We start from the raw sequence: 15,318 nt of genomic DNA, 5'->3' as shown, positions 1-15,318 counted from the left end.
TTTCTAAATATACAATCATGTCATCTGCAAACAGGGACAATTTGACTTCTTCTTTTCCTAACTGGATACCCTTGATTTCTTTCTCTTGCCTGATTGCCCTAGCCAGAACTTCCAACACTATGTTGAATAGGAGTGGTGAGAGAGGGCATCCCTGTCTTATGCCAGTTTTCAAAGGGAATTTTTCCAGTTTTTGCCCATTCAGTATGATATTGGCTGTGGGTTTGTCATAGATAGCTCTTATTATTTTGAGGTACGTTCCATCAATACCGATTTTGTCAGATTTTCTGAATACCTTAACCATTTCTTAATTTTTTCTAAGGTGAAGGAAAAGCCTCTCTTTGGAAACTTTTGAGAATGTCACTTTTTAAATTAACCACCTCCTCAAGTTAAATTTTAAGAAATGTTACTCAGTTTTTCTAATGACATGATAATACTACCTAAAAGCAAAACTGTAAAGCTTGGAATCTGATAATAAACAAAGTGTGTTTTTCAGAGCATTTCTTTCAGGAAAAAATGCACTTATGCTATACAACGATGTCACCATTGCTAAGGTTCTTCTGTGAAAGTTAGTGAAAATTTATTGGAGTTTTCGGAATATATTTAGAGCTTTAATTTTTTAAAAAAGGAATCAATAGAATATTAGAAAATAGCTCACTTTTAAATGTTGAATTTTACAAGGGGACGTGCTGGGGATTCAGAGATAAGAAATTCACTGGCCAAAACTGGGTGCTCTTCACTGAGCCTTCTAGGGATGGTTACCACAAATGACAACAATTGTTCTTCAACTCCCTCATTGGCCCCCTTGTGTAACAATATAGATTATGCTATTTTTATCTCGTTTAATAAGGACACATATTCACTAAGGACATTAAAGTTTCACTTCCTTTCTTTTTTTTTTTTTTTCTTTGAGATGGAGTCTGGTTCTGTTGCCCAGACTGGAGTGCAGTGGCACAATCTTGGCTCTCTGTAATCTCCGCCTCCCAGGTTCAAGAAATTCTCCTGCCTTAGCCTCCTGAGTAGCTGGGATTACAGGTGCATGCCACCATACCTGTATGATTTTTGTGTTTTTAGTAGAGATGGGTGTTTCACCAGGTTGGTCAGGCTAGTCTCGAACTCCTGACCTCAGGTGATCCACTCACCTTGGCCTCCCAAAGGGCTGGCATTACAGGTGTGAACCACCGCTCTGGCCTCACTTCCTTTCTTAAATTACCTTTGCCCACTGGGCTCTGTCTCAACCACAGGCACCAATAGTCCTGTCGAGAATGGTTGCTTATCCGACCTGCCATAATGGGCTACTCTCTCATTGGAAATCAGCGAAGTCAATGTTCCTAATGGTAATTTTTTAATCTCAGAAACTACTCACCTGTAGAGATTCATAATTAGGAAGATGTATTTTACGTCTTTTTGTAGTCACCATTTAATCAATGCAGATCTAATTTTCCTTTGTATCTTCTATTCACAACCTGTTCCTCGTTTTCTGACTGGCTGCTAGAGAGTTCAAAGTACTTTATTCCAAGTCTAGATTAAAGATGGGAAAGTTGTTGATTTTCAAGCAGTATTATTCATTTTCTATAAGTGAATAAAAGATTCCACATGGAATTCTTTCCACTTGTTTCGTATCTTATATCTGTGTCCTAGCCTTCAGTATTTAATTCATCCATATACTTAACGCTTATTCTGGGTCTATCAGTTCTGAACATTGGTTTTGGAGCCATAAAAAACACAAAATATGATTATTTTTCCTTAAAAACCAGGTTTTATTTTGGCCTGGGAATTGGGATAAACTGTTAATATTTGAATTGTTATAATATTTCTTTAAAGTATATGATTAGATGACAATGGTAATAGTTGTAATTTACCAAGTGTTCATTGTCAGCTAGTCATTATGAGCATTTTCTTCACAATATCTCTATTATTTCAATATACTTTGTAAGGAAAACATTATAGCCATCTGCTCTTTACATATATGCAAACTGAGGGTGAATGTATTTGTGTAATTTATCCAGTTACATGGCTATTAAGTGCAAGTATTTAGATCTGAATTCACTTTGTCTTATATAAAGTCCTAACTGCTGTATTATACTAATGGTAAGCCCTTTCAAATTTAACTTATTTAAAAAATATCAAAGTGGTGAGGAGCAATTAGAAGACACATCCTAGCTTTGAAGGATGGGTGGCCTTTGAGTAATTGGAGAGGAATAGAAGCAGACTTCAGTGCTTCTAAATATCAGTGATGTGGCCGGGAGGGGAGATTTCATCTTAATAATTACTGGGTGATGTGGTCAGGTACATATGTTGGTATCAATGGAGGGGAGTCTTCAATGACTACCAGAGCATAGAGGTTAAGATTCTTGGCTGGACTTCTGTTTCACCTCTACTATCTATTACACCTCAAGCCTTGGGCAAATTACTTTACTTTCCTGGGAATCTATTTTGTGTGTCTGTGAAGTAAGGAAAATAATACTATCTTACTCATTGGATATTTAGAAGATCAAATGAGATAACAAATGTGTAATATTTGGGACATTGTTTTGCATATTGTAGTCACTAAATACATATTATTTATTATTTTAACGAAGAGGAAGAGGAAAAGGTGAATTTGACAACTATATAACATTGAGTAATTTTTGGAAAATAGAATAAAATACACTTTTTTTTAGTAATATGACTGAGAGTGCCTATAGGAAGAATGTAAGGAAAAAGTTAGCAATTATTTCAAGGTTTCTCATCTGAGAAACTGGCAGAATAGCAATGCATGGGAAAAAAATGAGATAAAGGCTTGGCTGATCAACTTATTTCTTATGGGCTTAACAACATTTAATTTTCCTTGGAAATTATCTCTCGCAAAAGTTAAGAGAAATATCCTTGGGCTATATGGTTTTCTGGCTTACTCGGCAACTTCTGGATTCTGCTTACAGGGATGTTGAATTATCAAGTTCTGATCGGGGCCTGGTTCAGTTCTAGTCTTGGTACTTAATTCTTTTGTTTGCTGTTCTTTTGAAATGAGAAATATATTTATAATTCCTTAGAGAAGGGAAAAGTATTATATGGAAATTCACATACCAGTTGTAAAATGTGTAGAATGATATCTCAAATATTCATTGTTTGAACTACAGATTTGGCACAGTGATGTTATTAGATTACCATCGTCTACTCTGTACAATTCTGTACTTGTTACAACCTTTAATTTCAAAAAGATACTCCATTTTGGGAGGAATGAAGTAAGAAAGCAAACAAAGCACAGTGGAATTTCTGGGGTAACACATTATATTCCTATGATTTTTGACTTAATTCTATATTATACACTGAAAATCAAATAGAAATAGCAAGCATATTAAGTTAAACATTATTAAGAAAATATAAAATGGATTTAAAGACACTAATTTTGATTTTAGGTTTTCTTTTCAAGTTTTAGTACTAGGGAACATAAATAATAAGGAATTTCAGACAACCAAAATCCAGCTATATGTAAGACCAAAATCAGAATTTGTTAGAACTGCTTAATAATGAAATAAAGTTGTGGCAGTACTTTAATAAAATGGCCCTAGATTTATAGCAAGGTTACCTGGGTTCTTTTCCTGGATAGTTGACTGTGATTTTGTTACTTAACTTTAAACTCAACTATAATTAGCATTAATTGAGCACTTAGTGTGTGCCGAAAACATTTACATCCATTCCTTTGTATACTTAGCAATTCTTTTATAGCATTGGGTACACCTTTTTTTTTTTCTCATTTGCCAGAAGAGGAAAGCAAGGGTGTAAAGAAAGTTGATAGCTTACCTAAGATCCTGGAGCTACTAAATTAAGAGTCTAGATTTAAACCAAGATGTTTGCCTCTAAATCCAGAGCTCTTGACACTATATTTTTTCATTTGTTTTAATGTTTACATCGAAAAATTAAATTGGAGAAGCCCAGTTTCTCTAAACACTGATGTCAGTTGTCTCTATGAATATATGTTTTTGGCAGGGGCATGGGTGGCAGTGATGATGAGGAGGGAATGAGGAATCCTCCCAACTAGGAGTTGGTAAGAATGGCTTAACCAGCAGGTTTTCCTACAATGTTTGACTATTTAAGCAGATGCACTAGCAAGGAATAGGTCCTCTGTCTTCCTCTGGCTCATGCTTAACCCCTGAAGTTCCAAGTGGTTATTCTCACCCAAATTTAGCTGGTTGTCCCCAATTATACTTTTTCAACAGAATATTGTGTCAAGTTTTAACCAAGCAGCATCTCCTTGGTGAGGACATAGGGGCCCCCAGATATGTTAGCCTCCCTTCTCTTCTGAAGACAACAGTAATCTTATCTTCAACAATATGTATGTACTTACTAATTATAGGTAATGTTAAAGCTTACCTGAATATTGTAAATGATGTACTGAGGGTAGAGCATATGTAATAATCGTTAAGAAGGCAACCTTGCCTTTAGTACTTCTTCAGCTAATGGTAATGAAAATGAAATATTGTTCCTATAAGTTTCTGAGAAAAGTAGGTGGATTACTAATCCTTTAATGCGACAAAATGTAATTATCCAAAAGTAGTTAAAACCAATTGCATTCTTTTTGCTATTCATATTTTATAAGGTAAAAAAAGACACAGAATGCTATGCTCAAATCTGAATTTCTTTTACTCACGTTGCATTTCATTTTCTAGTGCATTATCTAATGAGTCTTACTGGCTTCTGGAAATGAGCACTCTAAATTTGGAAAACTATATTTTTTTTGCCTTTATTCCTATTTAATTTCTTTCGGCATCCCCACTTATTACTTTTTATTGCTCCATTACTTTTTACTTTGTCCTCTAACACTGACAAGATAACCTAAGACACACTTCTTCCACACAAAAGCTGGAACTTTGGAAAACTGCGAACTTCCTATGTTAAATACTTACTCAGGCTGCTGCCCTTTTTTTTTTAATAAGGAGAAAAGCACATAGATGAAAAGTTAACAACTATGTGCCTTTATCAGCCTCACGCTTCCTATTTAAGAATAAAACTGCAATATCATGAAGTTACCATTAAAAATCTAAGAATAGGGTGCTGATGAGTTGATGGGTGCAGCACACCAACATGGCACAGGTATACCTGCACGTTGTGCACATGTACCCTAGAACTTAAAGTATAATAATAATAAAAAAAAATCTAAGAATAGAGGCGTAAGAATGCTGTCTATGTATTAAATATTTGTGATAGAAATGAGAAGCCTGAGAGTATTTTTGTGGTTAAGAATAATTTAACGACTAAAAAACAAACCCTCAGGAGCATGCTTTCCTTTTGATTTTTCGAAACACAAGTGCAGAGTTTCTGCATATCTTTTCTGAATCATAACATTGAGCAAGAGAGGAAGAACTATTTTTAAAACACAGAATAGATACAGGACGACATAAATCTGGAAGAGATCTTGGCGGTCTGCAACTCCTTTCTAGCCTTCGGAGGATTAAATGTTAGTCAGTCCAGAAAGAAAATTATTTATTCTACCCATTTTATTCCTTCAAATATTTCCAGAAAAGATGACTTCATTTTCTTTGCAACTTGTTACAAAATCTAGAATTTTTTGTGACCTAACTGGGTAGGTATTTTAGGGCTTAATTTCATAGAGTCTATTGTTAATTAATGTACATAAATTACCTCTTATGTCTCTGTCTTGGATGATATGTATTTAATTTTTAAGAAGACTAGAATGAGAATGAGTTAATAAAAAATGCCCAGAAAAAATAAAAGTATCTTTAGAACTGTACTGCCAAATGGTTAGAACTTATGCCCAAATGTTCATATATCTATTCCATCTATTCCACAAAGGACAATCAAACAACTGATTAGCCTATTTATTGTATTGATGAGACCTGGACTATCTGGACTATTAATCAGGTTTTGTTAAGGCAAATAGAGATTTTTTTTTTTTTTTTTTTTTTTTTTGAGACCCAGGCTGGAGGGCAGTGGCGTGATCTCTACTCATTGCAACCTCTGCCTCCTGGGTTCAAGCGATTCTCCTGCCTCAGCCTCCCGAGCAGCTGGGACTACAGGCACGCACCACCATGCCTCACTAATTTTTGTATTTTTAATAGATACAGGGCTCACCATAATGGCTAGGCTGGTCTCAAACTCCTGACCTCATGATCCACCCATGTTGGCCTCCCAAAGTGCTGGGATTACTTGCGTGAGCCACCACCCCCGGCCTAGAGATTTACTTATTAAGGGAAAACATAGTTCCCCAAATTTAATATTTTCTATCAGTGTATTAAGTACATAACTCTTGACATATGCTTTTGTTCCCATTCCTTCTCAATTTCTCATGATACTTGCCCCTCTAATTTTGTGCCCTAACTCCATAATGATTTTAACATCTTTTTGTATTTATGTTTCTGCCAAAGGAAGTTAACCTTTCTTCTTGGGTGCTTCATATATGCTACCTATTTAAGACTCATTAACCTTAAATTCTCCATATGGCAAAGCTAAGATTCAAACCCCAAATCCCCTTGCCATCATAGAATATTACTTAAACTTTTTCTTTTAAAAATACCTCTATTTTCTACTGCTGCTTGCTAATTTCCAAAATCCTGGATTTGCCAAGTTTTTCTTCATATTCCCACATTGTTGATGTTACAGGTAGCAGTGGAGATAACAGAAAAGGGAAGACATGAGTGTTACACTGGCGTATGTTTAACATCCAGCCCTGCAAAGGGAAAAACTCTAAACTTATAGCTTTTGTTAATTTTCTTAGTGTAAATATTCCGATCGGACATCGTTTTAACCTACCATTGTGGTGTCACTGAACATGGAGTTGGGAGGATATCCAGGGAGCTTGTGTGAGCTGGCTCCAGCAAGCCAATGCATGTCTTTTTTCGGATGTTATTATACTGCTTGGCTTTTGCAAGATGAAACATGTGATTCACTTTCTTTCCCTTTGACTCCAGCTTCTCCCCATCCTTTTATTGCTTCTATTTCTCGCTTGTAGCCACTAATCATTGACTTAGTTGAGAATTAAATTTTGTATCCCTTTATTCTTTTCCTTGGCATTTTCTTCTACTCTCGTGTTTTACTGTCCCTGTAGCACAAGTGGTGCCAAACCCTTGTCTGTCCTCTCAAGGTCATCTCCCCGTTCCAATCATAATTTTTTATCAGATACCCTCCCTTTTGCTTGATGCTCAGTAGGACTGAAAATAACTCCTTAGCTTGCCCTTACCAAAAAAAATAAGTACTTTCTTCCCTATCCTATTAAAAAGTATAAATGCAAACTATATGCCAGGTACTTGCTGAGGTATTTTGAACACAAAATTTGGGAATGATTATCCATATTTTATAGATTAAAAAAATTCCAACCTGAGATAACTTGATTAGTTTATCAAATTGACCTATCAAATAGGCAACGGAACTCAGATGTAAACACAGGACTCTGACACCCAAACCTATCTTTCTTTCCATTATGGCATCATGCCTCTCAGTGAATGGAACAATCTTTTTTTTTTCTCACACTGATTTAAAATATGCAAGTAATTTTTGAGTCTTTCTGTTATTATCACATCCTATTATATCCATTGTGCCAGTGTTTGTGCAAGTATCTATCTCCTTCCTATGCTATAAGCTTCTAAAAGCAAGAGTCATGCAATATTCATAATTTTATTTCTTACTATAACAAAATTTATTGTAGTGGAAGGTAGTCAATAATCCTTGATTTAATAAGCGAAATAGTTAATGAACAATGATAATGTTGAATATTTTCATTGTATTTATGCTATCAAAGCGTTTCTCTATCATCTTTGTTGAGAGCTACCAATGATTTTTGTATATAGAAGATGAAATTTTACACCAAAGGAATATTCAGGTTTAATTTGTTACAATGAGGAGAAAAACTGGAATGCAGAATATGCTCATATTTTAGTGTAAATCATAAAGTTTATCAATGCCCTGTTGCTTTCACCCCAATGTTCTTTTACCCATTTCTAGCCAGATTATGGTTTACACTCCAGGGAATCTCAAATCGGTTTAGGGCAATATTCCGCCTTGCATTTCAGACAAATTCAGGGGACTCTTGGGAAGTTTTTACACCTTCAAAATTCTTAATTAGGGCCTGGGACTCAGTAATGTACCCAAATTTCTCTGATTTGCAAAAGCTGTCGACACTACTCTGTTGTCAGTGCAAATTGGTGCTCTGCATAAATGCATGAGAGTAGATATGTCATTGGACCTTTCCTGAATCTGTAGTTTCTATTTTTTGCATCACCTCTGGCATTTCCTGCCCTCAGCAGCATGGAGGAGCTGCTTTTTGATTGAGTGTGCCTAAGGGCTTTTCTATACATAGCAATTCACAGTCCTGCAGCAAGATAGGCCATAGATACAGAGCTTTTCTACTCATGAAAGTAGGTGGGGCCATTTTGGCTGCTTCTGACTGTAAAAGTATTTGAATCTGTAGTGTAGTGGACAACCCAAAATAAAATTAGCCATTTATAATTCTTGAGACATCTGTTTTCTGTGATGCTTTATGCTATCTACTATGCCATCCCCTTTTTACAGAAATGTTTTAAGTTGCTGTTTATCATAAAATATCTCCAGATACATCATTTGTCAGACTCAATCACTAACGGACTTAGAACAGTCTTAGAAGCCTTTAGCTATAAACACCATTATTTTAAAAAATACGTGACCATTTGAACCAGTTGGTTGAGCATCAGGGACTTTTAAGTGAATGGAAAGTAGTATCCATGTCTCAGAGATTTTACAGACAGAATATACCCACTACAGAATAATCTATTTGTTTAGTGATTCTTTGCAACTGAGCAGTGACAAACAAGATTGAGTCTGACAAAAAGGTTCCATTATGTCTCAACTGATAGTCCACTGTTGAGAAACTAGTGGCAATTGTACTTTGAGAAGTTTGATTTCAATGTAAATCTTCAGAAATGTAGATGAGCAGATACCTCATTCACATTCTATCAGACATAGAAGATAAATTATTAATCTGGTTGGTGAGGGTAAAACTTACATACAAAAATCTGAGGTGATTTTTGTTGCTGCATCATATACCGACGTGGTATAACTTTCATAATTGTCTTTTATTCTCTACCTTGCAAAATTAAGCTTTGCCAAGAGAGATGAGGGAATGGGTTGTCATGGCTTCCCAGGAATGTCAATTTGGACAAATAACATCAAATTGTCCTTAGAGCCTTTTATGTGGGTTGAATCAAATACATAATGGAACTCCCTATTTAGGTCTTTAATTCTTTTAACTTTAATTTTTAAAATTAGACCGTATGAGGACATTGGAGGATGGTGAAAATTAGATGCCAAGGCTTTAGTTCATGTGATATCACTAAACTGTGATAGAGGTTCTACTTTAAAAGGATAGTTCTGCGTAATATTTAGCTCAGAGTCTGTGTTCCTATATTTCGAAAGTGATAGAATCACAACCAAATTAGTTCAGTGAACCCCCCAAAATAAGCAAATAACTAAGCTTATATTTCAAATATTCCAATTGTAAGCGTAGGGTTCATTTTGTTGTTTCCCTAGAGAAAATTCATTTTAAGCTGTTGTGTGTGTGATGTGTGTGTGTGTGTATTTTACAATTTGTCTTATTTGGTCTGCCTTTGTCTCTATTCTCTCTCTAGCCTGGTTGCCTTGGTTACCATTACATACATGCTTGTATGTGAAGTTTCTCTTTGAAGTACATTTATTTCTATGGAAACAATGACATCATTGGTATGGGTAGGTGCTTAGGAAGAGCAAAAAGAAGCAGCATTGAATATTGGTTTTTCTTTGGATTATAAAACATATCATGAAATAAATGTTTTAAATTAGAGAACTGTATTTTGCTTTCATTGTGACTTGATCAAGAAGCTAGATTTTGCTTGTTTATAGACTTGCTGGAGAAAATGATTTAAAACGTTAAATATACTATTTCTCCCTTATATATTATTTGGTGTCATAAAACTCACCACAGATAGGTATAATAATAATAATTAATCTTAAAAGTCTCTCAAATATTAAAAAGGCTATCTCAATAACATTTGTTATCATCAAAAAATTGTGCAAGGAATTTTATATTCACATTAAGGCAACAGCAATGTATAGATGATGGATCAATGGAAAAAAGGCCCCACTTGTAGTTATTATTTTTAAAATCTCTAGTTTTAAAAATACAAGGATATAGCAGGAAGCTGATAGTTTGGCATTCTGTTTTCTTTTAAATCTTAAGAGGCTTTTTACATCTTTTTTTTAAAACTATTCTCATCCTTCTACTTCCACACTATGCACGATCTATTTTTTTTTTTTTTTTCTTTATAGATGATGTGGAAGCCTGCCTATGATTTTCTGTATACCTGGAGTGCTCACTATGGAAATAACTACAGAGATGTGTTACAAGACCTTCAATCAGCTTTGGACAGAATGAAAAACCCTGTGACCAAACACTGGAGAGAATTAACTGGAGCTTTAGTACTAGTAAATTCTTTGGAGATTTTGAGAGTAACTGCATTCTCCACTTCTGAGGAAGTATAGAAATAAAGGGTGTGTTTTTGATGGGAGGGAAAATAGTAAGGGGAAAATGAGGTAATGGTGTGTGTGTGTGTGTGTGTGTGTGTGTGTGTGTGTGTGTGTGTGTAAGAAAGAAAGAATCTCAGAAAAGCATTATATTAATTTCCTTCATGTTCAAAACCAATTTTGTTTTCTGATGAAAGCACAGCCTAACTGATAGGCAAGATGGGTTTTATCCTCAAATATGTATTTTTGTGTATGTTTCGAACACAAGTATTAGGCTGTTTTGTTCTTAGAAAGGAAAGAAAAAAGAAAAGTGCCCTCTCTCTCTTTCAGTGTTATTTTAAATTTACTAAGTTAAAGCTGTTTGAATAATTACATCACACAGATATCTGGGTAAACTAGAGGCTATCAACATGAACAAAGCAGTGTTCCCAGGAGGCAGCTAGAAAGGGGGGAAGCAAGCACACACCCTGTGGCCAGTCACGGCTGACTGCTTTCCACACCTGACCTCTTCAGTTCATCAGTGGGGTTCGCCAGCATCACCCCCATTTTTCATGTGAAGAAACTAAGGAATGGAGAGAACGTCTGAGGCTACACAGCCAGTACAAAGTAGGTTTTCTGCTTGAAAACCTATTTCTATTTCTTTTAAAAAATCATACTGCATAACAGAATAGTAAAACCAAATGCATGTTAAGACTTACAGGGAAACAGACGCCGTTTCATTTTAAGTGAGACTTGCTACTCTTTTTCATTATCTCTTGAAAGACTGCCAGAAGGAAAATACGACTTATCAGAAATCTGTTGTCTGCGTGCATGGACCTAGTATTTTCATCAGCTTCCTTCAGCATCTTGGGGCCTCTCTAAATCCTACCTAACTTGGGACTTTTTCTGCAGGATTATAATGTAAAATAGTTCTTTAGCTCTTGGGGATTTTTAATAATATGAGTTATTAAAAACAACCACCACCAGAAACTTGATTATACTGTTGAGTAGAGAGGTCTTAACCACCAAAAATACTGATATCTTTATGTTGGCATGCTCATGCAAACAAGTGTGTGTGTGTGTGTGTGTGTGTGTGTGTGTGTGTGTACCACAGTGTTTTATAAAGCACAGCCTAACTGATTATATAGGACAAAAATTATATAGGACCCTGGGTCAGTATAAATGCTAGTGGCTGGCAAAGTTCACAAAGAGATGTTCTGTGCTTACTCATCTGTTCAATCTCTGGTTGCCTGCCAGTGTTTATGTGTGTATTTGGACAGTCATTCATTTATTGTCATTCAGTCAATAGGCAGAGTATATGTGTCTATTTTTTGGCAGGCATATAGATGCTTGAGGCTAATAATGGGGAAAAACCCAGCATGAACTCTGACTTTAGTAGTGCTAAGTGATAGATAATTTGGAAAAATGACACAGTTAAATATAAAATGGCATGCGTAATAACAGTTGCAGTGGGGAGAGGCTGTGTTGCTATGACACATAAACATAGATATGCCATCATATGAAACTGGAAGTGGGGGTGGGTCAGGGAAGTTTCCTCTTGGAAAGAAATAATGAACCTGAAGGAAGAGTAGGCATTGTCCTGGTGTGGTGGGGTGTAAGCGGTGATCCCATAAAGCACTGAAGCTCTTAGATGGGTGGGAGCTGAATAGGTGCAGGAAGCAGGGGTGAAGAAGTGAAAGTATAAAAGATTCAAGGATGAGATGAGGATGGAGCAAGAAGACGCCACATTAGGGCCATTAAAGCTGCTAGAATTTAGAAAGAAAACACACAGCCTCAAAGAAATGTGGGTAAGCCAAATAAGGATTTTGTTTTGGGAAACTGAATAAAAGCTGTCCATTTGACTAAAAAATAAAAACAGAATCTTTTTAGAGCTTTTAATATGCCCACCCTGGGATATTTGGTATGCTGGCAATGGTAATTCAAATTGGGATTTAAGAATAATCTTGGCAGGGCGCGGTGGCTTACGCCTGTAATCCCAGCATTTTGGGAGGCTGAGGCAGGCAGATCACGAAGTTAGGAGATCGAGACCATCCTGGCTAACACGGTGAAACTCAGTCTCTACTAAAAACACATAAAAATTAGCCGGGCGTGGTGGCAGGTGCCTGTAGTCCAGGTACTCGGGAGGCTGAGGCAGGAGAATGGCGTAAACCCGGGAGGTGGAGCTTGCAGTGAGCCTAGATCGCACCACTGCACTCCAGCCTGGGCGACAGAGTGAGACTACGTCTCAAAAAAAAAAAAAACATAGAACAAAACAAAAAACAAACAAACAAAGGAATAATCTTTAGGGCTTTCAATATTTATATTTGATGATAAGGGAACACAGCCTGACCAAAGAATTATGTACACACACTTCAAGGACAGAATTTATTTTAATTAAAATACATTATGACGAGAAGGGTAAGAAGAAACGACGATTTTTTACTTTAGACACATCTTTTTAGTGGATGATTTTGCTTATTTAGAACCATTCTTTGGAATCTTGTTAACACGTCAGATAACCAGAGAATTTTGAAAGGGATAATAGTGGGGATTAATAACTGGGTTTTTCCGGGCTCCAAGATCTGAGAAAACAGATCTTGTTAGCTGATTAGTGTTGTAAGATCAAATAAATAATTTCAGGTTTACCTTGCATCATGTATTATGATTGTGATTGAGAATAATAAGAGTTTTAAAAAATGAAAAACAAGATTTCTGTAATTTAAGGATGAAACAATGGTTTAAATATTAATACACACATAGATATTTCATAATCTTGTAACAAATCCTTCCAGGGGAAATTTTTTTTTTTTTTTTTTTTTTTTTTTTTTTTGAGCCAGAGTCTGGCTCTGTTGCCCAGGCTGGAGTGCAGTGTTTCGATCTTGACTCACTGCAACCTCCACCTCCTGGGTTCAAGCAATCCTCCTGCCTCAGCCTCCCAAGTAGCTGGGATTACAGGCATGCACCACCATGTCTGGGTAATTTTTGTATTTTTGGTGGAGACAGGGTTTCACCATTTTGGCCAACTGGTCTGGAACTCTTGACCTCAGGTCATCCACCAGCCTCGGCCTCCCAGAGTGCTAGGATTATAGGCATGAGCCACCGCTCCTAGCCTTCCAGAGGAATTTTAAGCCCGTGTCCAAATAGTCTATTTGTATAAATATATACTAATTTTTAATAAATAGTTTATACTTTTCTGAACTTTATATTTTTTCTTGCTATAATAGATTTTCATAATCAGAAAAGATTAAATGAGTAATCATGAATTGCCTCTAATATTTGGCAGTAAGTCAATGAAATAATACAGCACTTATATCCAATCTTTGACATCATTAAAAGCATCAAATTCCATTAATCTAAAACTTCTTTAAGCATTTTGAAGGTAGAAAATGCTTACGTGGTTCTTTCAGGTCCTCAGGCTTTTTGTCTAATGATGCATGACTTAGGATAAGATTTTAATTCAGTGCCCAGCTTGAAACATAATAATTTTTCTGTGTAAGCCACAGATCCTCTACTTCCTTTGTGTTAAAGCCTTTATATGAAACCATTAAGGAGGAGCATTCAATAGTGTATCATTAACTGTTCATACTAATAAATGGATACAGCACATTTTCATGGCCTGTAATGTAGAATATACTATATAAAGTTTTCAGTTTGGGGATGACTAGGTTGCTGGAAGGAATAGAATGCTAAATCAATGGATGGCATTGGGCTGAGAAACATTGCTGCTACTAATCAGCCTTGAATGTGTGACGTGAACATACAATAGAGAAAATACATACATTCAAATTTGTATAATGCTGTAACTGGAAGTTAGAGGACTTGAATTTTTATATTGTGCTACTGCAAATTACGTTTTCTGTAATTGTTTATATCTAAGGAATATTTGAGGTAATATAAAAGAAAAAGAGAATAATGAACAACGATGTCACTGGAGGCTTTTTACATTAAAATAGATCATTCTTCTTCTTATACATAGGTAAATCCCTCCTCCTCCTTCTGTATGAACTTTTCTCCCACATGTTGCTGTATGGTTTAGTGAGAGTGAAGTTCTAAAGAACATCAATATGATTGGTGGGATAATCCAAAGACATTTTTTTTTTTTTCAGAATAAAATGGCATGTCGAAGGTTCATTTCTTGCATATATATTTACTTGTCCACAACACAAAATAAAGTGACCGCATATACACAGGAAACTTGAATTTGTACACATGTAGCATCTGATACGTATCTGATGTTCAGCATCAAGATTTCACTGAATGTTGTAGAAATGTGTATCTTTTGCATGTATATTTTACATTGATTTTCTATTTATGTACATCTAGAAAGTTTTAAGCCCAATAAATAGTTTTGTAATTTTGAGTAGTAGCATCAGTTTATGTGAGAGGAAGTAGAGATGGAGAGGTTGGCACTGGCTAATAATTAGTAAGGCCAAAGGAGAAAATTTCATAGTAAATGTTATTGTTGTTATAGTGAGTACAGCATGAAAGGCTTCCTCTACAAGACACTAGTCCAGGAGTTGAGAGCTGTGGTTTCTAATCTTTGTCCATTATTCCCTATGAGACTGTGGACCTGTCACGTGGCCTCTCTGGTCTTCAGTTTTCTCACCAGTAAAACAAGGAGCTTGAACCAAATGATCTCTAGTGTTCCCCTTGGGTTTAAATGTCTATAAATGTTCAATGAGTAGAATGTATTGTGTTTTGCTTTGAGAAAAGAGAACATGAATTAAGAGTAATAATTTGAATACCAATTATCCACATTAAAATAATGTCCTCTATGTGTGAGGCATAGCACATTTAGCACACATACATAAGCACACTAAGCACTTGACAAATATCCTCATTTATTCTTTACATAATCTTTTTGAAATTGATTAT

At 35.7% G+C, this 15,318-nt stretch overlaps 1 protein-coding gene across 3 annotated transcripts in view; it reads left to right on the top strand.

The window, feature by feature from the left end:
- MACC1 (MET transcriptional regulator MACC1) overlaps positions 1 to 11,418 on the top strand; it is a 79,561-nt gene extending 68,143 nt beyond the window's left edge. For all 3 annotated transcript variants that reach the window (XM_017871545.1, XM_017871546.1, XM_017871547.1), the window contains exon 5: positions 10,270 to 11,418. In XM_017871545.1, the coding sequence (XP_017727034.1) occupies positions 10,270 to 10,482 (213 nt within the window). In that variant the 3' untranslated portion in view covers positions 10,483 to 11,418. The remainder of the gene's footprint in view (positions 1 to 10,269) is intronic.
- Positions 11,419 to 15,318: the final 3,900 nt, after the last annotated feature.

This window comes from Rhinopithecus bieti, unplaced genomic scaffold, assembly GCF_001698545.2.
Source record: "Rhinopithecus bieti isolate Rb0 unplaced genomic scaffold, ASM169854v2 scaffold_5882, whole genome shotgun sequence".
Taxonomy (NCBI): domain Eukaryota; kingdom Metazoa; phylum Chordata; class Mammalia; order Primates; family Cercopithecidae; genus Rhinopithecus; species Rhinopithecus bieti.
The sequence above is the reverse complement of the archived record's forward strand: the minus strand, read 5'-3'. Positions and strand labels throughout refer to the sequence as shown.